At 52.8% G+C, this 26931-nt stretch overlaps 2 protein-coding genes and 1 long non-coding RNA gene across 9 annotated transcripts; 2 read left to right on the forward strand and 1 right to left on the reverse strand.

The window, feature by feature from the left end:
- On the forward strand, positions 1-3713 carry LOC131497230 (uncharacterized). 4 transcript variants are annotated; one of them, XR_009254818.1, is made up of 5 exons: positions 1-612; positions 748-1286; positions 1435-1570; positions 1765-2173; positions 3083-3713. XR_009254818.1 is itself a non-coding variant. In XM_058703353.1 (3 exons), coding segments are annotated over exons 1-3 (723 nt in total). In that variant the 5' UTR covers positions 1436-1564; the 3' UTR covers positions 3344-3713. The 4 variants fall into 4 exon arrangements, 1 of the variants encoding a protein (XP_058559336.1); XR_009254820.1 differs by lacking the exon at positions 1-612 and having other exon boundaries at positions 1146-1286; positions 1435-1505; XR_009254819.1 differs by lacking the exon at positions 1-612 and having other exon boundaries at positions 1149-1286; positions 1420-1570.
- LOC131497232 (uncharacterized) lies at positions 1382-11226 on the reverse strand. The gene is made up of 4 exons (XR_009254821.1): positions 10959-11226; positions 5700-5973; positions 5500-5603; positions 1382-1514 (listed from the first exon to the last, which is right to left on the reverse strand). It is a non-coding gene; the product is annotated as an uncharacterized LOC131497232 (long non-coding RNA).
- On the forward strand, positions 5807-26005 carry ST6GALNAC1 (ST6 N-acetylgalactosaminide alpha-2,6-sialyltransferase 1). 4 transcript variants are annotated; one of them, XM_058703351.1, is made up of 10 exons: positions 5807-5876; positions 7386-7798; positions 22136-22787; positions 23227-23395; positions 23564-23735; positions 23962-24100; positions 24345-24448; positions 24643-24732; positions 24819-24918; positions 25169-26005. In XM_058703351.1, the coding sequence occupies exons 2-10, from the start codon at positions 7668-7670 to the stop codon at positions 25358-25360; spliced, it is 1749 nt and encodes a 582-aa protein (XP_058559334.1). In that variant the 5' UTR covers positions 5807-5876; positions 7386-7667; the 3' UTR covers positions 25361-26005. The 4 variants fall into 4 exon arrangements, with proteins under 4 accessions (XP_058559334.1, XP_058559332.1, XP_058559333.1 ...); XM_058703349.1 differs by lacking the exon at positions 5807-5876 and adding an exon at positions 6247-6940; XM_058703350.1 differs by lacking the exon at positions 5807-5876 and adding an exon at positions 6247-6462.
- The last annotated feature ends 926 nt before the right edge of the window (positions 26006-26931 follow it).

Below are 26931 nucleotides of genomic sequence, written 5' to 3' on the forward strand. Positions count from 1 at the left end.
CCTCACTGTATTGTCAAGGGAGGAGCCAGTAAGACACATAATAAACGTCATTGATCAAATCTTGGTAGGACGTATGCGAGTGCAAAGGACAGAGAAGCCAGTTCCACTTGGGGTGCAGAAGGGCTTAACTTTAATTTCGTTCCACAGCCCAGGAACCAGCGGGTTCCAGAAGCTTTCGGGGCTCCATCTGACACAAGAATTGTCATCTAGTATGTGAATGATGACATAGGGGACGAGACCCTGACCGTCCGACACAGTAGAGCTCCATGAATGACTTATCCATGAAGATGAGTCCCGTTGGGTTTCTCCCACCGGCAGTGGTTTCTGCCCTCGTCTGCTGGCGAAAGTTCCCGGGGCGTGAACAGAGCCAGCATGGAGAATTCCTCTTCTGCACGCACGCTAGTGAGCCACTGAGCATCATGGACACTTGCGGGGCTCGTGGGGACCTTGGAGGACACGTGGTCAACTAGCTGATGTTATGGACGATGTATACATCTTCACAAAGCCCTTGGCCACACAGCAGAGTGGTGCGGGTGCCCGAATCCTGGCCGAGCAACTTCCCAATGGAGTGGCCTCTGGGAAGCTACTGTCCTTCACTTTATCTGTAAAATGGTAAAACGGGGATTTTAACTGCCACCTTCATCAGGTTGTTATGAGGAATAAGACAGTATGTGTAACTGCTTAGAACAGAGTCTGTGCCTTTGTGAGCTGTTATCTTTATAACCGTTAATGTGTGATTTGCTCAAGGTTATGCGGCTAAATCGAGGCAGGGTGTAACGAGAGAGATGGGGAGGCGGATGCGACGCCTTCTACGTTGGCCGCCAGAAGGAGCCTGCCGGCCGTGGAACCCACTGAGGTCCTGTTAGAGCCATGAGCCTCGGGGAAAACAGCCTTGCCACCCCAAGAAGGGGGAGGACTCCCCAAGGGTTAAAAGACTCGCATTCCCAAAGTCACCCAAAGGTCCTTCTTATCATATGATCTGGCAAACAGCTGCCTTTACTGGAGGCAGTTGCACAGTTAGGTGCTAAAAGTCTCCGTGGTAAACGCATCATGTACGGCGTGAAGTCACATGTGCCTTTCCGAGAGCCAAGATCTTGCAAAGGTATGAAAACAAGAACAAAACAAACCTTCCCGTGGAGGCACAGAAAAGATCCAGTCAGCTCCTCGTTTCTGACCAGCCTGCGGTTCGGAAATAGGGAGAGTGTTCTCCAACAAACACACAACAACAGCAGATAGCCAAAGAACAAACAAGAGAAACAGCAAACAGAAATGTCACACACATTCAGGTGAGTGGGTTGATCTCCGCACGTAAACGTCAGCTCCCAGCCCGCCAGGCAGAGAGGAAACTTTTCAGAGCGCTGTCAGGGTGTAAGTCTATTTGAGATTCGGCACTACAAGCATAAAAGAACCTGTCATCAGTTTGCTTCTTTTCAGAGACCTGTTTGTTTAGCTGGAATATTCTACTGACGGTTACATAAAGGAGGAGGGGAGCACCAAGGATCCAGGTGGAGAACCTGAAAAAAAGAAGAAGGAAAAAAAAAAAAAACCAACTTGTTTTGGTCTGATGTGGGTAATGCCCTCTCTCTTTGCTTGCTTTATCAGGAGCGGGGCACATTCAAAGCCTCTCCCTGCGGCTGCACGAATTACTGTCTACCTTCCTCGACTTTGCTGTGCCACTGTCCTCATTCGTTATTTCTTTTCTCTTCCCATAAATAGCTCCCCAGATTTTGTTTCCCGACTCTCTACTTCATTTCCGCCTTGTAGGGAGAAGTTTGAAACGTTTGGGAGAGCGCGTCCTAGAGAAAAGACCAGGAAAAGTGGAAGAATGCCGAATGTGTTCCGTAATGACCTCATGGCACTCTCATTACACAGGAATTCAGGGCTCCGGCAGAGCGACGAAAAGAGTGCTGCAGTTAAGCAGATCTGCCTGGTTTACTTGGCACAAACCATAAAAAGACATCAGTATCTCTCTCCACCTTCTGGAGGCTCCAAAGTCCCCTCCTGGCTGCGGCGGTCAGGCCGAGCCTGGGGGCCCCAGTGGCCATCCAGCACCCAGGGTGAGCCTGTAGAAGGCTGTCCAGCTCCAGTCCTCCCGGGGCCTGTCCATCAAGCTCGGAATGAACCGAACCTTCTCAGTGAGACTTGCAACACCCACATGCTTTGCTTTTCCAGGGTAAGAGCAAACACAAGGGAAAAATAAGACGCTTCATTCCCCTGCGGAAACTAAGGATAGAGAGTCCTCTCCCCCTCCCTTGTCTTAGGGCATTTGCTTTAGAAAACATGTAAATTCCTTGCCTGTTTGAAATATATGTGAGTCTTTTGAAGGCTAAAGAATCCTCTTGCCAGCCCCGGGAAGGTCTTTCTCCAAGACTCTGGAAGCATCTCTTTGAAATGTGATCAAGGAAGATAGCACCCCCAGCACCCGGTTTCTGTGGGCGGCCAGGAGCCTAGTTTATTTTGCTTTGTTTAAAGCCAGTGAGCCCACACAGATGGTCTCCCCCGACCCCCCGAGGGGAGTTAGGATGAACTCCACGGGCCAGATGCGCTGCGAAGCCCTCTTACCCGAGGACTGGACCCTGTTTATGTTGTGAACATGCTCTCTCTCGGCTGCATCCAAGGGCAGGGTTTCTCTCTGTCTTTGCTATCTCTTAGCGGATTGCCTACAAAACCCCTTTGAATCCTGGTGTCAGGTTATTCAACAGGGAAAGTGTTTTCTTTCTCGTGCATCTCTGCCCGGAGGGTTTTGGGTGGGGAGATTTGTTTTGAATTCCATTTTCCCAACTCTAGCTGCACCCCCGCCCCCACCCGTCCCTCTGTTGGCTCAGCCCCAGCCAGGCATTTGGTCTCTTTCTGTGCCAAGCAGCTTCCGACTCCTCCGGGTCTCGGGTTCCTGTCCCTTCGGCTCAGCCCCAGCCCGGTGTCTGCCCGTATCTTCCTGGTGGCCTGCCTCCTTCCTTCACCTGCTCCCTCCCCCGAGAGGCTGTCCCTGACCACAGCTCTCACCCCCCACCCCCATGTTTTCCCTTCACAGAACCCACCCCTGTCTGTTTATCAGAGTCTCATCAGCCTCTCTGCCCGGCAGGCAGCCTCCGGGAGGTCAGGACTTTATCTGCACGTCTGCAGCACCAACAGGGCCCAGTGTTGGGGAACTGTCGTCAAAGATCAGTCTCCTGCCAACCCAGAGAAGCCTCTCCACAAAGCTACCTTCTACACAGCGATGATTAACGCTGCAGATGGCCGTTGGCCATTACCTCTCAGCCTCTCCTCTCTGGGCTGGCGGAGGGCAGAACGGAGTTTTCCCGCTTACATCACATCCTCAGCCTTCCTGGCGCTGCCTTTTTAACGTGTGTTTATTTTTGAGAGACAGAGAGACGGAGCACCAAAGCGGGCCCCGGGGTTCCGAGCTGTCCGCACGGAGCCCGACGCAGGGCTCGAACCCACGAACCATGAGATCGTGACCCGAGCCAAAGTCTGACGCTGAACCGACTGAGCCACACGGGTGCCCCCCCCCCGCCCGCCCTGGCACTGTCTTTGGCGCTGTCCGTGTCCCGTGTTTTCTGGGGGCCTCACTGGCCATGTTGGGAGCACTGCCCGGGAAACCTTTTTGCGCTCAGGCTGGTCAACCCTGCCCCGTGCCCCCAGGGAAGGCCCTGTGTGTCTTGCCCTATGGTGATCTCTCACCAAGTGTGAAATAAACAAATGCTCTCAGGTCACGTTTCTTTCAGATAGTGCTTGTCACCATGACACCGGGCCCGCAGGGCACATTCACCTTCCCCCCCCCCCCAGATGAATTTCTCCACGAGGAGAGAACGTGGGAAGGCTAGACGCTCTCCCATGTGCCAAGGAAGGGTAGGCTATGATCTTAGGAAATGAAGGAAGATTCTTCTTTGATAGCGAGTCTCCGGAGAACAGGAAATACTGTCCCTGCGCCCGGAGACTAAAGAAACGTTGTCGTGGAGGTCCATCAGGGTCCACCTGGCCTTTCTAGCCGCCTCCACAAATACCGCCGTAGTCCAGATGGCTCCCCACAGGCTGCCTGATCCAGACCCAGTGTTCCAAGACGAGCACACCGCTGACTGTGACCGCCGGGGAGGTAGGACATTGTGTCTGGAAGAGAGGCTATCTAGCGCAAGAGTGAATGCTTGCCCAGGGCACTCTCAATCATCAACTCCTTCATCAGACAACAAAGGCTCAGGAGTTAAAACTCTATTTTTGGGGGGCACCTGGGTGGCTCAGGCGGTGAAGGGTCCGTCTTCGGCTTGTGTCATGATCTCACGGTTCCTGGGTTCGCGCCCCACGTCGGACTCTGTGCGGACAGCTTGGAGCCTGGAGCCTGCTTCGGATTCTGTGTCTGTCTCTCTCTGCCCCTCCCCTGCTCACTCACTGTCTCTCTCTCTCTCTCTCTCTCTCTCTCTTTCAAATATACATAAAACATAAAAAATTTAAAAAACATATATATATATATATATATATATATATATACTAAAACCCATTGAATTGTACACTTAAGTGGATGAACTAGACACTATCTATAAATCATATCTCAATTGGACTGTTTTTAAAAAAAAAGTTTGGAGTGGGCCTGGTACAGAAAATAGAATTAGAGAAGGCAGGACATATACTGGGGCATTGAACGCCGCTTCCCACCGCTCCTAAGAAGCTGACCTCTTTCCATTTAACCCAGCATTCCTCTAAGTCATCAAGAGTCTCTTCCAGCAGAGAGGATCCAAAGGTTGAGGTCAACAGTTCTAATCCTGGAGTGATTCCAAGGGACACGCACTCCAGAAACATTGTCGTGTGTCAGCGGAAAAGGGCGCGTTGTCTACAAGACCTCTCTCCAGCTTAGCTGATTTCAGCCTCCCACGGTCTTTGAACTATTTTACAACTCTGTAAATTGCAGGGAGTTGATAATCATGCAGATTCTGTCCTGTCTATCCGATGCTCCTCCTCTTTGTGGAAAAACCAGTTTTGCCCCCATTTGCAATCATTGTTAACCGTCCTTACTCTGTTTTAATTTGTGCCTCTGCGTTTCTCTTTTATGTATTTGCTTATTTTTATTTAAGCTGATTTATTTTGAGAGAGACAGAGAGAGTACAAACGGAGGGGGACGGACAGAGAAAAAGAGAGACAGGGAAGATCCCAAGCAGGGTCCGAGCGACCGGCGCAGAGCCCGACGTGGGGGCGGCTCGAACTCACCAACTGTGAGATCACGACCTGAGCCAAAATCAAGAGTTGGTCGCCCCACCGACTGAGCCACTCAGGTGCCCCTGCACTTCTTTGAGATCAATATTACATCTGCCCGGTTTGGTTACGAGTGGAATAAAACCTTTAACACATGTTCACGTTTCATATCCGCGGGAGCGTCGCAATCTTACCTTTTACCGAGAATGATCTTTTACCAACTTTATCTGCACAGAAGATCTTGTGCATCCCGTCCGCTGACATATAAACTCTAAAGTCAGAGGCTTTTAAAAGGAGAGGGTGGTTTGTCCACCTTACCTAATGCGAAACCGTGGTGATGGCCGGAAACCCATTCGGAAAGTCTGTTTCCACTAGAACGCGTGTTTCTCTGGATCTCACTCTGTGCCCGGCAGCGACATAGTCTGGAACCCGAGAACCAAGAAGCCAGAAGCCTGGATTGTCTGCCACCCCACCCCCCACCCCCTCAGCGGGCTTCGAGGGCTCCCAGTTCCACCCACCGCTGAGGTGGTGAGCAGCACAGACCGTTGTTCGGTGGCTCAGCTCGCACCCAGGAGCCCACTTAGATCTCTCCGCGCTGTGGAAGGCAGAAAGAAAACACTGGCAGCCAGAACCTTCTCCAAGAGCAGGGGGCGAGATGTAAGAGATGCTTCGTCGAGATCAGACCAGTGCCAAGGGTAAGCCAGCGCCTTCCCCAAGCGCGGTCCGTTTGCCTAGCATGGCGAACAGGCACCAGGGCGTCGGGCGATTGCTCGTGCCAAGTTCACGGGTGAACTCTGGTCAATTAAGGGTCGGTTAAGGCGGACAGTTAGAACTTAACCCGGGTCTGTGCAGACAATGTTTATAGAATCAGTGTATAGGGTCGTTTGCAGGTTAGGTGTGTTCAGAGAGAGAGAGAGAGAGAGAGAGAGAAAGAGAGACTGAATCAGCACTGAGAGGCACTTGTCTCCTCGTTCCCAGCCCCTCCCCTGGAACAGTGCCATGCGTCCCGGCGTATGGCAAGGGGCAGAGGAAGCCCATCCTGCGTCTCTATTCCTGGCAGCCACTCAGAAGCGTGTTCTTACTGTTTTCATCCTGCCTGGGGAAGGCGGTTTAAACATTTATTGGTGCGTGCCCTGGGTGAAGGCCAAGGACGTTGGGTACAGGATGGGAGGCTGTGCAATTCCTCCGAATGCACCCTGCCGTGTGTGAGCCATGAACCCGGGTCCCGCGACCTTCAGAGCTTAGGATCGCGAGCCATTTCGGCTGCTGGATAACCCCTGTGTGATTCAACATCCTGTAAGCGAGAGTTTGGAAAGTACTAACCCACGGTACTTGACCAAGGGCTGCGTCTCTGAATTTTCTAAGTCTTCTACACCGGGTCTTGGTATCACTTCTCTGAGCTACACATTTCCCCTAGGCCTCACGCCTTTTGTTCTTCCTATCAAAACAGAATTAATGATTTCTCAGAGGTGTCGTCACTCAGCAGATAAGGATGCAGTCTGTAGGTCGTCGGATGGGTCCCCGAGAGCTGAGGGCTCCCTCCGTGATCTGGGGCAAGCCGCCTGCTCTCAAAGGCGATGTCCCCAACCGCAAAAGGGGGTTGATAACAACGCCTAGCGGCTCGGGTGTCTGTGAGGGCGGTCCCACACGCGCACCGTTCAGAGTGCCTGGCTCAGAGCTCTCGCCTGCACCCACGCCACTCGTTGCTGTCATGGCCATGACTCCGGATGAGAAGCCGGGAAGGTTGAGCCGACTGACGGTAAATCAGCGGTTCTCGACTTGGCCGCGTGTCGGGATCACCTGGGGGAACTCAAAAAAAATACCCCTGCCTGGGAGAAGAGCCACCCCTGGGGGTTCCGGCTTCGTTGGTGGGGGTTGCAGTCTGGGCATTGGATGTAGCAAAGCTCCCAAGTGATTCTAATGCGCACCCAGGACTGAGAGCTACCACCCTGAACAGTTTGCAAATGAGATGTTCTCGCAGCTCTGGTCTATGGCTGCACAACGTTCTTTTAGGAGAGACTGCTAGAAGGTCTTAAAGCCAACCAGATTCCCTGTACCTTCCTTATAAAGGTCATGTTGAACTTGGGGGCCGTTCAAGGCTTTCCCAGCATCTGCACTTGTCCAGGGTCCCCAAGGGTTTGGAACCTGATAAAAGCGAGGTTCCCTGTGACGTGTGCATGTTTCTCATAAAGTTCTACATGCAGAAATTGGCTTCAGAGACAAAGAAAAGGAAACCAAACTTGTTTGAACAAAAGGAGTTTCTCTTCCTTCGAGCCACGCCAGCTTATAAGCCTCCACAAAGCAGGGAAGGCAGCTCCTCCTTTCCCTCGCAGACACTGATAGACTCCGTGCCTATCAGAGTGGTTCACCGTCAAGACAAACGGCGTGCACTCCCTGGCCAGGAGTCCTAAGCCCTTAAACTACCTGCAGTCCACATCAAAGCTCCAGGATATGCAGAACTTTCTTGCAGCACCCGAGCCACCACCATGAGGACCTGCCTGAGGAGACCCAGTCGTCTGGACCAAGCTGTCCAATGGCTCTTGCTTTTGGCCGTGTTGATCTCCTTATTCTTTGTCCTGCCCTCCTTCGTTAAGGAACCCGATACGAAACCTTTCAGGTAAGGTTCTGGCCCCTTTCCCAATGCCTCAGAATTTATTAGAGGAAACTTGAAAGCCTCTCGTCCAGGGAAGCCTGGGGAACCTGCTGCACCCACACGGGGGTAGGCGGGGGTCAGGGATGTTGTCAAGAAACACTGGCAAGAAAGATCCCAGGGGGCCTCTGGGGGACAAGCAGGTGTCAGGGGTGGGAAAACCAAGGGGTCCGGATGCCTTGGGGCTGGTAGAGGGGAAACGTGGGCAGGAGTCTGAGAACGAGGAGTCTGGGTCTCCGGAAGGTATAGACAGAAAATGCCTTCCCCCTCTGGGACCGTGAATGATAATAGCAGCTTTGGGGTGAGTTCTTACATGCCATTCACTGTGTCCTAAAGCACAAGATTTACCCCGTGGATTCCATGCACTTCAAATTTTATTTTTTTTTTAAGTTTTTTTATTTATTTTTGAGACAGAGAGAGACAGAGCTTGAACGGGGGAGGGTCAGAGAGAGGGAGACACAGAATCCAAAACAGGCTCCTGGCTCTGAGCTGTCAGCACAGAGCCCGACGCGGGGCTCGAACTCACGGACCACGAGATCATGACCTGAGCCGAAGTCGGCCGCTTAACCGACTGAGCCACCCAGGCGCCCCGATTCCATGCACTTCAAAATCACACTCTCCCCGTGGAGTTTGTCAGAAAATGACCTCTCCCCCCAAAAAAATAAAGAAAAGAAAAGAAAAGAAAAGAAAAAAAGAACCTCTTCCTTCGCTTAATTCTGGCCCCCAAGTTCATCCTTACGTACAAATCTAGTCCCATCAGATGCCATCACATCAACTCTGAAAAGGTAACAGGTGTGAACATTGACTCTCTCCTCAGTCACCACACTAGATCACTAATGCTTTTGAAGTTTCTAGAAACTGAGAGGTGAAAATATGTTTCTCTTTTGACTTTGCACTTCTCAGGCCACCGTGAATTTGAGGATCCTCTGAAGTGTGCTGACCATTTGCATTTTTTCTAACTAAGTCAGCCAGCTGTCACCGCCGCTTGTCTTTTTCTAGGGAATGGCTGGGTCATATCTCTTGCTTCCCCACCCCCCAAAAAAGGAAGCGAAATTATTTCTCTTTTATTTAACGATAGGAGTTTTTTGTGTATTAAGGATATTAACCCTTTTCTGTCGTAGATGTAACAATACTTGAAAGGTTTTCTTCAGGCTGATGTTTGTTTTTATTGCCTTGTTTATGCTATCTCACGTGACTCAACTCCTTCTTATGTAGGTGAAATCTATTTATCATTTCCTTTATGGCCACTGGACTTTGTGCAATTTGGGGGAAAGTCTGTCCCACCCCAAAATTTTATAAATTGCCATATATATATATATATATATATATATAGTGATGTATACATATATATACATTAGTGAATATATATACATTAGTGAATATATATACATTAGTGAACACACAGCGTAGTCTTAGGTTCAGGAGTAGAACCCAGTGGTTCATCACTTACAAGTGCTCATCCCAACGAGTGCCCTCCTTAATGCCCATCGCCCATTTAGCCCATCCCCCCACCCACCTCCCCTCCAGCAACCCTCAGTTTGTTCTCTGTATTTAAGAGTCTCTTATGGTTTGCCTCCCTCCATTTTTATCTTATTGTTCCTCCCCTTCCCATTGCCTTCTGTATTGTCTACTAATATTTTTGTACTTTTTTTAAGCTTAAATCGTTAACCTATCTGAAACCTATTTTTGTGCACGGTGTGAATCTGGGTTTGCATACGCTGAACTCTCTTGACCACAAGTGACAAAAACCCAACGCAATCTGGCTTAAACAAGAAGACCGGGGAGGGAGGGGCGCCTGGGTGGCTCAGTTGGTTCAACATCCGACTTTGGCTCAGGTCATGATCTCACAGTTCGTTAGTTCGAGCCCCACGTCTGGCTCTGTGCTGACAGTCCAGGGCCTGGAGCCTGCTTTGGATTCTGTGTCTCCCTCTCTCTCTGCCCCTCCCCTGGCTTGTGCTCTGTCTCTCTCTCTCTCTCTCTCTCTCTCTCTCTCTCTCTCTCTCATAAATAAGTAAACATTAAAGAAAGTTTGTACAAAATAAAAGAAGCCCAGGGAAGGAGAGAAGGTCAGGGGATTACAGTGTCCCCGGAGACACACGTTGGGGTAGGAGTGGGCTGCAGGAGTCACTCATAGTGACCCCGATGCCTGGTCTCCTTCCCCAGCCGATGTCACATGTCCTGGAGTTAGGGGGAGATATAAGCAGACTGGTGCCTGTTTCTGGTCTAGAGATTTCTGAAGGCGGAAGGTGGTGGGAATTGTCCATGGTGTAATGTACATGGGAAGAAGGCTCTGGCCTGGGCCTTCAGACCCCAGGAGGCTGTGGACGGCAGGTCAGCACTCCTGTGGTGCCAGGAGGGATCAGGGCCCCAGAACCCCCCAATTACCCGCTGGGGCCAAGTAAAGGGACATCCACTCCAGAGAAGCGTTTGGGGACCCCGAATACTGTTGGGGGCATTCATGAGGGGATCCTCAATGCAAAGGAGAGCGCTGCCCCAGGGAAGCCACACTTACTGACCTTACCGAGAGCACCACGTCAGCAGACAGAAGCCACTGGAACCTCAGTGCGAGCGGGGACACCAAGTGCTCCCCACTCTTCCCAGACTTGAGTAATAATACAGGAGAACTAGGTCTTCAGAAGGAAGGGAAGGTCTACTCTGTGCCTGACCAGGGATTCTAGCTGCCCCCACCTCCCCCACCCCTCCAGCCTCACCCCTGCCAAGCCTGGGGTGGGGGGCGGGGGGAGGCGGGACACCTGGAATTCTAAATGGATGAGACTGAATTTGGGGGTTAGGTGTTTTGCTTTGTTTTTTTAAATCTTTTCTGTAATTGTTTTGTTTTGTTTTGTGTGTGGACGGAGTTTGAATCATCAAAGGTGACTATGAAGTGAGTAAATCTGCCCTAGGCATCAGAGATAGGGAAAGGGCCACACACTGAGACTTCTCAGTGAAAGTCTCTCCTTACTATACTGCCAATCAACCACAGAGCAGAGACTGAGTGCCTTGAGCCAGAGGTCCCTGGAGGAAAGGTTGTGTGTCTGTTGAAAGCTTTGTTGAGAAGAAGGACCTCGGAGGCAGGGAGGGCTTGGAAAAGGCTTGTGGGGAGGATAGCATAAAAAAGGAGGCCGACCTGCAGTCAAGTGTCCTCTTGACTGAGCCTCGGGCGAATCCGAATCCGCCTTGCAGAAATGAGGGGCTTGCTCTGGGGAGCCCAGGGAGGGCATTTCAGGAGGGTGGGGCCGAGGATTGATGCAAGAGGCTTTCAGGCAGGGAGGCGACCTCACCAAAGCAGGATTGTGCAACGATTGGTCTGCCAGGAGGGAACAGGATGGATCGATGGGAGGTGTGAGTCACAGCTTTGGCCTGACCCAGGGCAGGAACCAAGGGAGGGACTTCGACAGCGGATTATCCTGCGGTGAAGGGAAGGACCGGGGCTGACAAATGCCCTCCCTGGCAGATTTAGGCACTGAAACGTAAGGTGCAGAAGATCTGGGAGGGGTGGGGTAGGAAGAAGCGGAAAATCAGGAGACACTTTGAAGAAGAGTGGGGGGAGGGGAGGCACCTGTGCAGTTAGAGACGGGGTCGGGGTGGGGGTGGGGGTGGCTCACCTCCCCCCACAGTGCTGCCTGGGCAAAGGGTGACAGTAAAATCAGAGATAAAAGGGAGTCATAGAATGCCAACCCAAGTATAGGATCAGTGGTTTCTGAAGGTCCCTGTTCTCAAGTCTGCATGTTAATGACACCTCAATATCATCTCAGAGCTGGAGATTTCCCCAGACCCGCACCTATGCTCAGGAGCTTTCTGGGGGTTATTTCCCTTTTTTTTTTTTTTTTTTTTTTCCGGGGGTGATTTCCAATCTTCGCAATCGTCACCCCAGATCAGCGTTTTTATTCTTTTACACAAATGAGGGAGATGAGGCTCCAAAAGGTTAAGCCTAATCCCACCCAGCCAGGAAGGAGCAAGACAGACGGGATTTGGGCTCCACTACCTGGAACGCGTTCACTCTCAGGAGACTCAAAGTCCGATGGAGGGGAGAGCCACACAAGAAGCAAGAGAGGGAGGGTGACATTATTAACAGTGGTAAATACCCCCCCCCACCCCCCGATTTAAGTCCAAGGTGACGAGCGCTATGGGAAGAAACAGAGAAGAGTAATTACATCCAGGGGGCAGGGTCAGGACAACATCCTGGTGGCATTTGCAGAGCGCTGGCGGGCTGGGCGACATGGCAGCACGGGGGACACCGCGCACTAAGGAGGCAGCAGAAGGAACGGTGCAGAAGCAGGGCCACCGGTGGGGGGGCGGGGCGTGTTCCTCGAGGGACTGATGACTCATGTGAGCAAGGCTGATAGGGGCTCCGCATGCCAGGCACTGGTCTCCAGAACCCATGATTACTGACCACATATCAAGGCTTTTGGGTAGATACTATTATCAGCAACACCCCTCTTTTACGGATAAGAGCAGTTAGGCAACTTTCCCAACCAAGGTCACCCTTGTCACTTAAGTTCAGACACAGGCCAGCTGGCTCCGGAGTCTGTGCTCCAAGCCACAACCCAGGCTGGTGTCACAAGCCCCACCCCCGTCCCTCGGCAGTGTTTTTTCATTTTTTGTTTCTAAAGTTAATTCATTTATTTTTTTTGGGGGGGGGGGAGCACAAGCAGGGGAGGGGCAGAGGCGGGGGAGAGAATGCGCAGCAGGATCCCGGCTCTCAGCGAAGAAGTCTGACTCCGGGTTCGATCCCACCAATAGTGCGCTCGTGACCTGAACGGAAGTCAAGAGCCGGACGCTTAACCGACTGAGCCACCCAGGCGCCCCTGCGAGGTGGTTTTTAAACACTTGTTGATGAAAGAGTGAATGCGTGGCCCTTGAGGGACCAACGGTTGGATTCCACGGCTAGGAAAAGCTTTACAGGAACGGAGTAACTTGAATACATTTGTGCATTGTGCAGATTCCTCAGTTAGTAGATTGCACGGCAGACGGTGGGGGGAAGGTGGTCTCCGTGGGGGGCTAGGTTAGAGGCTGTTGCAATGGTTTAGGGCCCAAGAGCCCTGGGCGGACGGCGTTCGGAAGAAAGGCCTGAATAACTCAGATCGGCTGGATTTGGCAACAAACAGGATGGGGAGGCAGTGGAGAGGAAGGACTGGGACACAATTGTATGATTTCAAACCTGGGTTATTGGACTACTTCTCGTATCTTCTTCATTTGGTCCCAGTCTCCATTGTGCCCCTGGATAGGTAGATACCAGCTAAGACCATGTCTCTACCTGCTTGGCTTTCCTAGTCTGGAATGAATTTGTCTTCAACAATTCTGTGGATTCTCTTTTTTATCTTATTTTGGTCTAAGACACAGAACTTTCTTTTCTATAACTTCCTGGTTTCCGATCCTGGATCCCCATTCATGGAGCTGCAGGGAAACTTCATGTCGGGACCGTCCTCCCTCCTCTGCCGCCTCCCCAGGATGATGTCAAGGGCTCCCGGATGGCCACGCCGTGCCAGCGCCTGGGTAGGGGTGGCTGATTCTTAGCCCTCGTGTGGCCGTGGAGACAACCGTCGTCCCTGCCTCTTGGCCTTTTCATGTCTACCTGGCTTAGGTGTGAGAATTTCCTGATGTTGTCAGAATTACGGTTCTGTCTTCCTGGGTTCAGTGTGCAGCCATTGTCTGTCAGGGGTCTTATTAGACCCCAGGAACACGACAAGTAGGGCGCAGGAGCCCTCTGAACTTGGGACCCAGAGCTCCTCTCTCCTCTCTGTCCTCTTCACCCAGACTAAACTTTCTAGGGAGGGGGCAATGGTGGGAGGAAACAGACAAGTCCTTCTCCGAGACATTTGATCTATTTCACCAAATCTTCTCCTCCCTCTAAGGTCTTTCAAGGTGTCCTTTACTTTCTAGTTCTTACTGGGGCACCTGGGTGTCTCAGTTGGTTAGGCGTCTGACTTCAGCTCAGGTCATGAACCCGCAATTCGTGGGTTCAAGCCCGGCGTCAGGGTCTGTGCTGACAGCTCAGAGCCTGGAGCCTGCTTCGGATTCTGTGTCTTCCTCTCTCCCTGCCCCTCCCCTGCTCATGCTCTCTCTCTCTCCTCTCTCTCTCTCAATAATAAATAAACGTTAAAAAAAATTTTAAACAAAACAAAACCCAAAGAGGCCAATACATTTTATCAATAATGTGCAAAATGAGAGCTAAACTTATTTGATTTGAGGTAGTTTAAATGAAATCTTAGTAAAATGTAAGTGCCTCATCAGTAGCCATTCAACATTAATGACATATTTCCCTAAATATCATAATAAAGGTAAGTTTGGAGTTCTTAAAAAAGAAAACAGAGTCCCATTTAACAGATGAGGAAACAGGGGCTCTAAGGGTTCTGACCTTGCCCAAGATCCCACAGCTGGTCACTTGGTGGCCGGGCTGGAACTCAAGCAGGTGACTTTCCACCGCAGTGAGCTCCCCTGTCCTCTTGCCCAGTGCCGGGAAATTAGTTTTCTGTGATTATCCCCAAGAGAGGTAAGCTAGGTACCAGATACAGGTGATAAACATAGACTCTGCTTTGAACAGTCTTGGTTCACAAGGATCGTTTCCCAGCCACCGGGCCACAGGGTCTCATCTCGTATCTGTGATTCTTGACCCAGACATACCTGCCATTCTTGGGTTTACAACAATGACCTCGGTCACCCCCACCACCCTCCCCGTTCACGTTCAAGGTCTTCCCTACTCTCCTTAACTAATCTCAAGACTCACGCCTCTGGGTCTGGGGAGAGCTGTAGGCTTGTGTCTGTATTTGTGGATCCCAGGGAGGGAAATCGTCCAACATTTAAACCAGCCTCCCACCCACCCTGGGCCACAGTGAGTTCAGTGAGGTGAATGGGATCCCAGAGAAGGCTCAGGGCTCCCCTGCTGGGGGAGAGCTTTGGAAATTGGATCCCGCTACTGAAGCGTTAGGAGCAGTGGCTTAGATGTGTTTCCTCTTCTCCCGGTTTCTATTGTTCCCCATTAGGATTTAATTGGCCGGAAACTACACAAATAAGAGAATTGGCTTTGATTTGAAAAGCGAACACTTGGAATAACAATAGAATACAGATTTCTGGGTGTTTTCTTTCGAGCCTATAAAGAGAATTAAGGCAAAGTAGAGATTTTAGCGACTGAAGCAACTTGTGGACGCGTCTAAAGATTCAAAGTGAAGTTCTAAAATGTAAATCATGCAAGAAAGTGTCAGGATTTCCTGGGGGAAATAAACTTCAAAGTTTGGGGGAGAGGGAAGCAGAATGATTGGTTTTCATCTCAGAGAAGACCGGAGCCCCTAAAGAGTTATGTCTGCCGGCACCAAGGGAGTTGGGGAGGCTCCAGGCTGGGCTATGATGTTTTTGTTTTTGTTTTTTTTAATGTTTATTTTTGACACAGAGAGAGAGAGAGAGAGAGAGAGAGAGAGAGACAGTGTGAGCGGGGGAGGGGCAGAGAGAGAGGGAGACCCAGAATCTGAAGCAGATTCCAGGCTCTGAGCTGTCAGCACAGAGCCCAACGCGGGACTCGAACTCACAGACCTTGAGATCAAGACCTGAACTGAAGTCAGACACTTAACCTACGGAGCCACCCAGGCGCCCTACTGTTACTGAATTACTTTACATTTTTAAAGAATATTTATTTATTTCTGAAGGAAAGAAAGAGTGTGAGCAGGGGAGGGGCAGAGAGAGAGGGAGACCCAGAATCTGAGCTGTCAGCACAGAGCCCGACGCAGGGGCTCCAACTCACAAACCGTGAGATCATGACCTGAGCCGAACCCCGACGCTCAACCGACTGAGCCACCCAGGCGCCCCAAAAGTGCGACATTTTATATTTTTAACCACCCCCCCAATAGATTAGAACTTGATGTTGGATTTGCTTTTTGCTTGGATGTGACCCCTGAATGATTTGCCTGTCCCCCTGAATGCTTAATACAAATCAGGTCCTGGAGCGGAGAGCCGCCCATCACAGAGGGTCCTCAGCAGGGGGTGAGGAAAGACACTGTGGGGACCCGACAGTTGGTTCCCCTTTCCAAGGAGAGGCAGGCATCATGAAAACCCAGGTGGGGGAACCAGATGGTGACCCTGAAGAGGCTCAAGATAAAAAGAGTGAGCAAAGAAGCTGATGGTGAGGATTCCGGGGAAGGGGGTCCGGGTCGTGAGGACGTGATTAGAGGCATGTGTGTGGCCAGCCACTTATCACAAGGCAGGCACACCTAGCCTGGAGCCTGTTCAGCGTCTGTGCCACTGAATGGCACAGCCCAGAATTATTTAGGGAAATCAAAGGGTTTTGGTTTGGGGGGGGCGGTTATTAAAGAATAACTGACATACGAAATTGTATATCAGTTTCAGGTGTACAACATAATGATTCGATATTCACAGACATTATGAAATGCTCACAATAAGGCTAGTTACCCCTTGTCACCATACCAAGTTGTTACGATATTATCGTATATTCCCAATGCTTGGACTTCACACCCCCGTGTCTTATTTATTACTGGAAGATCTTTGTCTGGCTCATTTCACTTAGTGTAATACCCCCCCAGGTCCATCCACGTTGCTGCAAATGGCAAGATCTCGTTCTTTTTAATGGCTGAGCAACTCCATTCTGTACACATTGGCCGCGTCTTTATCCATTCATCTACCGATGGACACTTGGGTCGCTTCCGTATCTCCGCTGTTGCGAGTAATGTTGCCATGAACATAGGGGTGTGTGTGTCTTCTCAGACTAGCATTTTCTCTTCTTTTTATTTATTTATTTTTTTTAATGTTTATTTATTTTTGAGAGAGAGGAAGCGAGCATACACGAGTGAGGGAGGGGCAGAGAGAGAAAGAAAGGGAGAGAGAGAATCCCAAGCAGGCTCCGAGCTGTCAGCACAGAGCCCGATGCGGGGCTCGAACTCATGAACCGCGAGACCATGACCTGAGCCAAAGTCGGACGCTTAACCGACTGAGCCACCCAGGCGCCCCCTGTTTTCCTTAGGATTTTCTGAAAGACGTTCTCTCTTCTCTGGCTGACTTGATTGTAGGAACACGTATGCAATGCATGTAACACACAAAACATGTGTTGATTGACTTGTGCATGCTCTTGATAAGGATTCCAGTCACCAGCAGACTATTAGGAGTTGAGTCTGGGGGGAGTCAAAAGTTACGCGCAGATTTTCGACTGTGTGTGGGCTGGCGCCCCCCCCCCCCCCAACCCACACACCATTCAAGGATCCACTGTGCTATTGCACGCTTGCCAACCGTTGTTTCATGGCACCAAGGACAAAGAAACCTTGAACCTCTTTGCTTCCAGGTCCCCCTGCGTGTTGCGTAGTTCAGAATTTGGAGGGAAGAAGATGTCAGACCATTATTCTTCCGTATCCGTTTCACGTATTGACTAGAACTATGTGATCCCCGCTGATAAATTTGTTTTTAAAGTGCAACATTTTACGTTTTTACCTCCCCGGTAGATCAGAATTGGATATGGAATTGCTTTTTGCTTGGATGCGATCCATAAATGACTTGCCTGTCCCCCGGAACCCTTAACAGAAAACAGGGTCCCCTCCTTCACCACCCCCCCTGCCCGCCCCCCGCCCCGGCCTTGCCCATGGTGTTTACATTCAGGATCACATAGGATCTGGACAAGACGAATGCAGGGCATTCACCATATGGCCGGAAGGAATTTGAGCATTCAGTAAATACCAGGCAGGAACAGAAGGAAATGCCTACATAAACACCCACATTCCTAGCAATCATAGTTGTGTTTAATTATAGGGAATTGAAATGGAACTTAATTACATAATTTTGTCAGTACCTGGGTCACTGCTGCAACTCCGTGTAAAACTTAAAAGAGTCATCAGTAATCTGCCAGTGTCGCAGGCAGACAGCCCTGCACGGGGCCCTGGGGCTCCCGCTTCTGGAAGGGGCTGCAGGAAGGAGTGCCTGGTGCCCCCTCTTTAGGGGCTGGCGTGACCACGAGGCAGAGGGCCAGCTGTCTGGGCTGCATGCCCACCACGTCTAGGGTGGAAAACCACCCTGCCACACCAGCTCCCCGATCACAGCCACGCGAAGGTGCTCGCAGTTTGGAAGGGAAACTTCTAGACGCCTCTTGCGGTTTGGGCGTGGGAAATGCGGGTGGAGGTGCATCCGAGGTTCAAGGCTGAGTGACGAGAGCTATTTGCCATGAGAGTTAACACCTAGGCCTTCGCCTGTGCCCCGAGCCTGGGGTTTCAGCTCAGTTGTGACATTAAAGGGGAGAAGGGGTGCCTGGGTGGCTCAGTCGGTTGAGCGTCCGACTTCGGCTCAGGTCACGATCTCGCGGTCCGTGAGTTCGAGCCCCGCGTCGGGCTCTGTGCTGACGGCCCGGAGCCTGGAGCCTGCTTCCGATTCTGTGTCTCCCTCTCTCTCTGCCCCTCCCCCGTTCATGCTCTGTCTCTCTCTGTCTCAAGAATAAATAAACATTTTTAAAAAAATTTTCTTTAAGGGGAGGAGTGAATCTCAAGGCCTCAAACCTTTCTACGAAACAAAGGTGGCCCAAATCCATCAAGCGTATGTTCTGAACTCTCTCAGCTTTTCCACTCCGCGTGGATGGTCCTCTTTCAGAATGGATACTTTAGGGGCGTCTGCCCAGCTCATGAGCCAATAACCCCCTCTTTCTCTTGAGACTGTCTTCCTCCCGTGCACAGGGTGGACCCCAGGAGGCCACTTGCCATGAGACCCGTGTCACTTACCATGTGGCCAGGGACGAAGAAGGGACCCAAGTGAGACAAAAGGAGAGTCAACAGTCCCTGGGGCAGGTGACTTGGGGTTGCCATCCTCCATGTGGGCTGAGGAGCAGAGAGAAGAAAGCAGGCTGAGGGAAACAGGATAGGTAGGAACAGGGACAGGCCTCAAAGAGAGATTCCAGGTTCCAGAACCTTCTAGAGCCCCAACCATGTCCTGGCCTTGGGCTCAAGATGTTTTCTCTCCTTATGATAAATCTCCCCGCCCCTTCCCCCCCCCCCCCCTTTTTTTAAAGTTAAAAACGGAAAACAAAAAAAGAATAAAGGCTTCAAACCTTGAAGGCTATTATCTTTTCCAGGCTGTTCCGTGTCACAGCCCAGCCCTGCCTCGCGGCCTTTGTCTCCTTTCTGGTCTGGAATAGCTCTCGTTCGAGTCCCTTCTCTGAGCCATAAAACAAAGGCAGGGGCATTTGTTCACTGAGCCCAGGTAACAACGTGTAAGTGTTCCCAGGAGGAAGGACCCCACTGCCAGCCTTTCCCTAAGAGCCTCCAGAGAAGTTTGAATGTCAGAACAGAGAGTGTCCTTCTTGGAGCACTTGAACAAGCATTCTTCCCTGGGGTGCAGGAAACAGGAAACACGGCCACAATGCAGAGGGAGGCCCCACACGAGGAAGGATTAACATGGGTAATCTCCTTATTTCGGTACTGCCTTGGGCCAGCCCTCTATTGGTCTAGGGATCAAAGTCTCCTCTGTCTTCCACCTGTAACAACAGTGACTGTGTTTTCTGTGGGTTCGAGGTCTGTGCCCTGTTCAAATTTGTATTCCTGGGACCCACAAAGCACATCGCACGGAGACAGTGAACAGCTGTTGAATGAGATGTTCTTCTGCGAGTACATGTTTCAAATTCTCCCCCACGTTTGTTTAAATCCATTTCCCGGTGGGCTCAGAAAGCCTTGCAAGGGGCGCCTGGGTGGCTCGGTCGGTTGAGCATCCGACTTTGGCTCAGGTCATGATTTCACGGTCCGTGGGTTCGAGCCCCATGTCGGGCTCTGTGCTGTCAGCTCGGAGCCCGGAGCCTGCTTCGGATTCTGCGTCTCCCTCTCTCTCTGCCCCTCCCCCGCTCACGCTCTGTCTCTCAAAAATACATAAACGTTAAAAAAAAAAAAAAATGTTTAAAAGAAAGCCTTTCGAAAGCCCTGATGTGATATGGCACCACCCCGGGGGGACTTTGTAGTAAGGGCTGCTTGGAGCGATTTCTGCCCCCTCGGAGCCTGCGATCTAGGGCAGAGCTGACATCCCGTTGAACGACTACAACCCATAACACGCCCAATTCGATGCCACGTAGGGGTTTAGCATTCACGTTGTCACGGACACAGAGCTTGGGTCAGGCTACCTCCCGTGGCTCATCACGATCACCCATTCCCCGGCACACCTCCGAGTTACAACTTGGCATTTTATCTGTGATGATCTGTGGTCCCCCATATATCCTGGGCTCCGTGGGGGCAGGACCGGACCTGGTTGAGCTCGTCACCCAGGCCCCAGTAACTAGCCCAGCGTTCATAGGAGATGGTCAGCAGTAGTGGCTGCATAAAAGAACAAACTACGGGCTGTGGAGTTGGGAGGCGGGCAGAAGTCAAAGCTGCAACCAGGGGATTGGGACACCGGACTCAGGAGACCCTCCCCCCGCCCCAACTTGCACACGACAAATCAAGAATGAATGAAGCCCCGACGGTCGGGGAGAGAAGGGCGGGTCTTATTGGCGGAGCAGGTGTTTTGTGCCAGAGGCTAAACACGGGCTGTGAGTCAACGCCCACAGCTGACTTCTCTCAGAGGCAAAAGGCAGCAGCCCATTTTACAGATAAGAAAACCGAGGGCCGGGGAGGGGGGGCGGTTTGAAGATTTCTCCCAGTCATGCTGGCTAACTGCCACTGGGGTCTGGCTGGCTGCACCTGTCATGCTCTCTCTTCTCTCTCTGTGGCCTCAGTGAGTCTGTGATACGGGACTTGGAAGAAGCATGAAAACAGACACAAGGGAGCTGCTTGGGACAAGAGTGACCAGGATGAGCCAGGGAGGCCCAGGACATCAGGGAAAAAGAGCAGGAGTTAAGGACACCTGGAAATCCATTAGGATGATGGCTAGGTCACCAGAGAGGATGATTCTTTCTCCCAAGGCTCCCAGGAATCGCCGCCCAAAACCTGTGAGCACAGAGACCCCACCTCAAAGTCCAATTACAGAACCGCGCTGAGCGGGGGACCCGCGCTTTTCTCAGAACCCCTGACGCTAATTTGTATAAATTAAGTGATACTTTTGACAGCCTCACACAAAAGAAGAGAATGAAAAGAAAGTAAACGTAACCCTTGGAGTCAGAACCCTTGAGTGCCCCAAGCCAGACCAGGCGCCCTGAATGTATCTTCTCCCACCGCTAGACCAAGCACCGTGCAGTGGAATTCAGCTTATGGGCCCCCACCCCCTTGCTTCGGCACCCTCCCCACCCCCCTCTCCCCCCCCTGAAATTCTTCAGTAGCTCCTCCTGGACAAGAAGACCAACGATGAAGTCCAAACTCCTTAGTCGGACCTACAATGCAGATAATAATCCGGTTCTGTCTACCCCCTTGGGATCATCTCCTGCCCAGGCACAGACCCTTCCCTCGTGCCCACCAAGCTCACGTGCCCCCCGCCCGGGGCGAGACATGTTCTGTACCGTAATCACACAAATGTGTCTTCACTAGGGTTCCCCTTGCGGGTGGCTGAGACACACGCCTCGCATCCGGGATGTCCGGCATCTAACGTGAGATGGGGGCTCTTGACAAGTGAATACTTGCTGAGTCCCGAGATTTTTTCCCAACAATGCCAACAGGCAAGCTTGTTGTTAGGCAGGGGTTGAAGTAAATATTTCAGGCCGATCTTTCGATCAAGGATGGGAGCTATAGTCTTGACATGAATGTATATTTTCCTACTCCCTTATGAACAAGGTTACCTTTGTTACCTACCCTTCATTAAAAAAAGAAAGAGATGGGGCGCCTGGGTGGCTCAGTCGGTTGAGCGTCCGACTTCGGCTCAGGTCATGATCTCGCGGTTCGTGGGTTCGAGCCCCGCTTCGGGCTCTGTGCTGACAGCTCGAAGCCTGGAGTCAGCTTCGGATTCTGTGTCTCCCTCTCTCTCTCCCCTCCCTTCCCCGCTCACACTGTCTCTCTCTTTCTGTCTGTCTGTCTCTCTCTCTCAAAAATAAACAAGCATTTAAAAAAAAGTAAAATTTAAAAAAAGAAAAAGAGAGAAGGTCAACAGCATCCTACAGATATTAGTAACAGGGCGGAGTCACACAGTCATCCTGGAGCCAGAGCAGAGAGGGCGCTGTCCAAGGTCAGCCTTGTCAGCGGCACTCCTGACGCCAGTTCCCATAACAAACTCCAAGCCACCACCGCCCGCTGCTTCGAGGTCACGGGTAAGTTTCCAGACCCAACGCCAACAGCTTAATTTGGGGCATAGATGGCGATACTCATGTCTCGCCGAAACCGGTTTGAAGTCCACCCGAGGCACAAAAAGAAATACCATTTATGCTTCAGCCTGTTGATACGCTCCTGGACCCTAATCAAAGGGCACATCCGTCCCCAGGCGTCAGCACGTGGATGACGAGGAGAGATCTTCAGGGTCGCCACACAAGTCTGCACGGCAGGCTCCCCCACGGGAAGGAAGGACAGCGGCTCCTGCATCACCGTCCGCGCGAGGGAACAGCGTGCAGGTGCCCCCGGCCCAGGCCACAGCCCACCCTGCCAAGGGGGACATCAGAGAAGAGACCGGTGGGGCCACCTCGGCTGGGCTGGCCCCACCGAGGGGTGGAAAGAGTAAGGACACCGTGCTGGACACGCGGCCCCCGAGGGCACGGGATGGGGGAGTGGCCTCAGAGGCACTGTCACTGAGGAGTCAGGACGCGAGGACAACCAAAGGAAGGCAGGACCAGAATGGGGAGCCCACGGCCACCAGGACGGTGCCCTCGAAGCCTCGGGCCAAAGCGGCCCCCACGGCAAGGACACCTGTGCCAGAAAGCCAGGCCGAGGCGCTGACCACCCCGGGAGCAGGGTCAATGAAAGGAGGGGCCTCGGCCGTGATGCCCCGCCGGGAGACACCCCGGGCCAAGCCACCCTCCACCCCTCTCCAGGCCCGCACCACGCAGAGAAGCCGAAGCCTGCGGGCCGCCAACTTCAAGTCTGAGCCCCGGTGGGATTTCGAGGAACAATACAGCTTTGACGTGGGGGCCCTACAGACGGTGAGTCCTCCCCCTGGCTCCCTGCTCTGAAGGCCCCTGCAGACAGACAGGCCACCCCACCTCTCTGACCTCCCGGGCTCCGCCCCCAGGCCCTGCCTGGTCCCACCCCGTGCCCTCCCCATCCTTCTTTCCAAAAGTGGTGGAGGCTGGACGGGAAGGCAGGCCCAGATCCTGGCCCGGGCCTGCCCTGGAGCTCCCAGAAGGCCTGGGCAGGGTCACCGGGCAGGGTCACCGGACAGGGTCACCGGGCCGGGTCACCGGGCCGGGTCAGAGAATCTACCTGCTCTGCAGCAGGACGGCCAAACCTCCATCCCGAATACCACGGAAGCCGCAGTGCCTTCCAACCTCTCAGGCCCACTTTCTGCCCCTGCCCCCAGCCCCGCCCCTGGCCGTGGCCTTCCGGGGCCTGTGCCTGCCTGACCCGCCTTCCTGCATGTAGACCTGCCCCGACTCAGTGAAGGTCAAGGCCTCCAAGTCACCCTGGCTGCGGACACTCTTTCTGGCCAACCTCACCCTCTTCCTGGACTCCAGCCACTTCAACCAGAGTGAGTGGGACCGTCTGGAGCACTTTGCGCCACCCTTTGGGTTCATGGAGCTCAACTATTCGTGTGAGTCTTCCGGGGTGGGGGGGCGCAGGGAGGGCCTGGGCCCACAGCACACGGCAGCTGCCCTCTGCCTCTGGCCTGCCTCTTCCCTGGAGGCCGCCAGCCCCGGGAGAAACGATGGGCTGCCTCCGGGCCCCTCCGGGGACTGAACGTGAACCTCCCCCGTTTCAGTGGTGCAGAAGGTCGTGACCCGCTTCCCTCCGGTGCCCCAGCAACAGCTGCTCCTGGCCGGTCTCCCCGCCGGGAGTTCCCAGTGCATCACGTGCGCCGTGGTGGGCAACGGGGGCATCTTGAACAACTCTCGCGTGGGCCAGGAGATAGACAGCCATGATCACGTCTTCCGGTGAGCGGTCCGGCCCCGGGCGCCCGCCCGGACTCCCCCCTACAGGGACGGGCTCTTCTGAGAGGTCTCATCGGGCGTTCTCTGCCTGTACCTGGAAGGTGGAATCCTGGGCTCTCCGGAGACTCCCCATATAGCTGCCGCGCCCCCCACCGTTTCTGTGCATTCCCCCCCACCTCTGTGCGTTCCCTCCTGCACTCACGGGTTCCGCCTGCCTCTTTCTGTGTAGACTGAGTGGAGCGGTCACTAAGGGCTACGAACAGGATGTGGGCACCCGGACGTCGTTTTACGGCTTCACTGCCTTCTCCCTGACCCAGTCGCTTATGGCCTTGGACGGTCAGGGTTTCCGGCACGTGCCTCTGGGGAAGGTGAGCAAGGAGGGACGGGCCCGGCCGCACGCAGAATCTGAATGAGGGCACACGAGCCCAGAGAGGGAGCCGGGTGTCCTGGGTCTGGGGTCTGGTTGGTGCAGGGTCTGCTCGTACGAGGGGCAAGAACACGGACGATGGCCAGACAGAGCCGGAAAGAGCAAGGGGGCGGGCCGGAGTCAGAGCCAGGCCGCCCCCGGTCCTGAAGGCGGGACTCGGACCACACACTGTCCTTGGTCCTCAGGACGTCCGCTACCTGCACTTCCTGGAAGGCACCCGAGACTATGAGTGGCTGGAGGCGATGTTTCTCAATCAGAGCCTGGTGAAGACTAGCCTTTCCTGGTTCAGGTACCCCCACCCCCCCCCTCCTCCCCCACCCCCCGGCCCCCCCGCGGAGCTGTGTCTGGAGCGGCTCTGAAGGGGGTTGGGCGGGTGGGGACAGCCTCCGCTGTCACCTGGAGATGGGGTACCAGGTGCCCTGACTTGGCCCACACGGGAGGAGGCGAGAGAACGGAGCCCGAATGACCCCTCCCTGCCCACAGGCACAGGCCCCAGGTGGCTTTCCAGGGAGACCCGCCATGGGACAGATACTTGCTGCTGCACCCCGACTCGATGCGGTACATGAAAAACAGGTGAGGGCAGCTGAGGCATGTGGAGAGGCCCGGGTCCCTGTCAGCCCTGCAGCCTCCTGACAGCCCGGGGCCGGGGCACTTCCCAGGTTCCTGAGGTCCAAGACCCTGGACACTGTGCACTGGAGAATCTACCGCCCCACGACCGGCGCCCTCCTCCTGCTCACAGCCCTTCAGCTCTGTGACCAGGTGAGATTCTGGAGCAAGAGTGGGGCCACCTGGGGAAACAGCTGCGGGCTGTTCCTGGACGTGCCCAGCACCGGACGACGGCCGGGAGGGCGGGGGAGTGTGGCCCCATAAGTGTCTGTCCAGGGGCCTGCGTCCAGAGCCCTAGGGCTAGAGCCAGGATACGGCCCCCCTCCCCCGACATACAGAGACCACGAGAGCGAGCCTGAGAGAGAGCGACTTCAGGCTTCTCTCTCCTCCGACCTTTATGTAGGTGAGTGCCTATGGCTTCATCACCGAGGGCCACGAGCAATTCTCCGATCACTACTACGATAAATCCTGGAAAAAAACAGTCTTTTACATCAACCATGACTTCCAGTTAGAGAGAACGCTCTGGAAGCGGCTGCACGATGAAGGTATAATCCGGCTGTACCAGCGTTCCGTAACTTCCAAACCAAAGATGTGACTGGAGCCTGGACAGCAGCGGTCTCCTCGGCCTTTCCGGGGCACGGGGCAGGGTGGGGGGTTTTGAGGCCTCCTGGCATTTTCCCAGGGCTCAGTTTGGGCTCCAAGCCCCTCCAGACACCCCCGGGGACCACTGAGGAGAGACTCCCAAGATGGCAAATGACTGAGGTTTTGGAGACCTCGGAACATCGCTACGGGTTCCGTTCAAAGGGAGGAGGACTCCGGTCTGGAGACCAAGGAATTTGAACGAAATGGCGTGATGACTGGTCAATACCACAGATCCCTGCTGAAATTCACCCTTCACTGTCCAGAAGATGCTTGACACGAGGGGAAGAAGCCTGAACCTACGGACGCACGTCGAGCTGGTGTTTTGCCTGAGTAGGCTTTACACCCAATGGGCGAGGAGCCCATTGAGGGGCTTGAACTCATGACCCTGAGATCAAGACATTCACTGAGATCGGGGCGCCCGGGTGGCTCAGTCGGTTGAGCGTCTGACTTCGGCTCAGGTCATGATCTCACACTCTGTGAGTTCGAGCCCCACGTCGGGCTCTGTGCTGACAGCTCAGAGCCTGGAGCCCGCTTCGGATTCTGTGTCTCCCTCTGTGCGCCTCCCCCGCTCATGCTCTCTCTCAAAAATAAATAAAAATGAAGGGGAAAAAAAAAAAGAGGTTAGAGTGGGAGAGAGAGCCGAAGCATAAGAGACTCTTAAAAACTGAGAACAAACTGAGGGTTGATGGGGGGTGGGAGGGAGGGGAGGGGAGGTGATGGGCATTGAAGAGGGCATCTTTTGGGATGAGCACTGGGTGTTGTATGGAAACTAATTTGACAATAAATTTCATGTAATAAAAAAAATGAGATTAAAAAAATAAATAAAAATGTTAAAAAAAATTTTTAAAAAAAGACATTTGCTGAGATCAAGAGTCAGACACATAACTGACTGAGCCGCCCAGTCGCCCCTAGATTTGGTTTTGAATTCCAAATCTTGTACTTAGCAGCTGTGAAATCTTGAAGGCATTACTTAATTTCACTGTAGATTGTCTAGAGGACCCTTCCGGGGCTTATCAGATTCTAGAAGGATCTGCACCTTTCCTTGTCTTTGAGCTACTTGGCCACTCTCTGAGTTGTAGACAACTGATAGTAATAAAAATGAGTCTTGTCCACGAAGATGCGGAAAGTTTTGTACAATGAAGACACAATGACTCCCCTGTGGATGGTGACCCATTTTATATGTACAAGCAAGTTCATTTAGCATTCCTCGTTGCCCGTATGTGTCTGTACTTTGGGCTGTCCTTTGAACCAGTATTTCCCTCTCACTGGTTCCTTCATCAATTAATAAGTTAAATAAAATCCTTGACGTGTGTTCATTTTACATTTGTAGGACAGTCACGATTTTACCCTTAAACACGCAGCCGTCAGCATGCCCTTAGGCCACCGTTTTCTAATCTGTAACACGACTTTTAGGGTGCCCATTTCGCAACGATTTAAAAAATTACTGTCTGTAAAAAGCCCGATACAACAAGGACCCAGTTTCCTCCCCTTTCATTCTCTATCCTCCCATCGTCCTGCATTTTC

Source organism: Neofelis nebulosa, chromosome 16, assembly GCF_028018385.1.
Source record: "Neofelis nebulosa isolate mNeoNeb1 chromosome 16, mNeoNeb1.pri, whole genome shotgun sequence".
Taxonomy (NCBI): domain Eukaryota; kingdom Metazoa; phylum Chordata; class Mammalia; order Carnivora; family Felidae; genus Neofelis; species Neofelis nebulosa.

Excerpts from the sequence above, each read along its gene's own strand:
- LOC131497230 (XM_058703353.1), top strand. Across the intron at positions 2,174-3,031 it reads ACATGCTTTGCTTTTCCAGG|AACCCACCCCTGTCTGTTTA; the intron begins GTAAGAGCAAAC and ends TTCCCTTCACAG.
- ST6GALNAC1 (XM_058703351.1), top strand. The coding sequence starts at position 7,668 with ATGAGGACCTGCCTGAGGAGACCCAGTCGTCTGGACCAAGCTGTCCAA. Across the intron at positions 24,449-24,642 it reads ACTAGCCTTTCCTGGTTCAG|GCACAGGCCCCAGGTGGCTT; the intron begins GTACCCCCACCC and ends CCCTGCCCACAG. Across the intron at positions 24,919-25,168 it reads CCCTTCAGCTCTGTGACCAG|GTGAGTGCCTATGGCTTCAT; the intron begins GTGAGATTCTGG and ends ACCTTTATGTAG.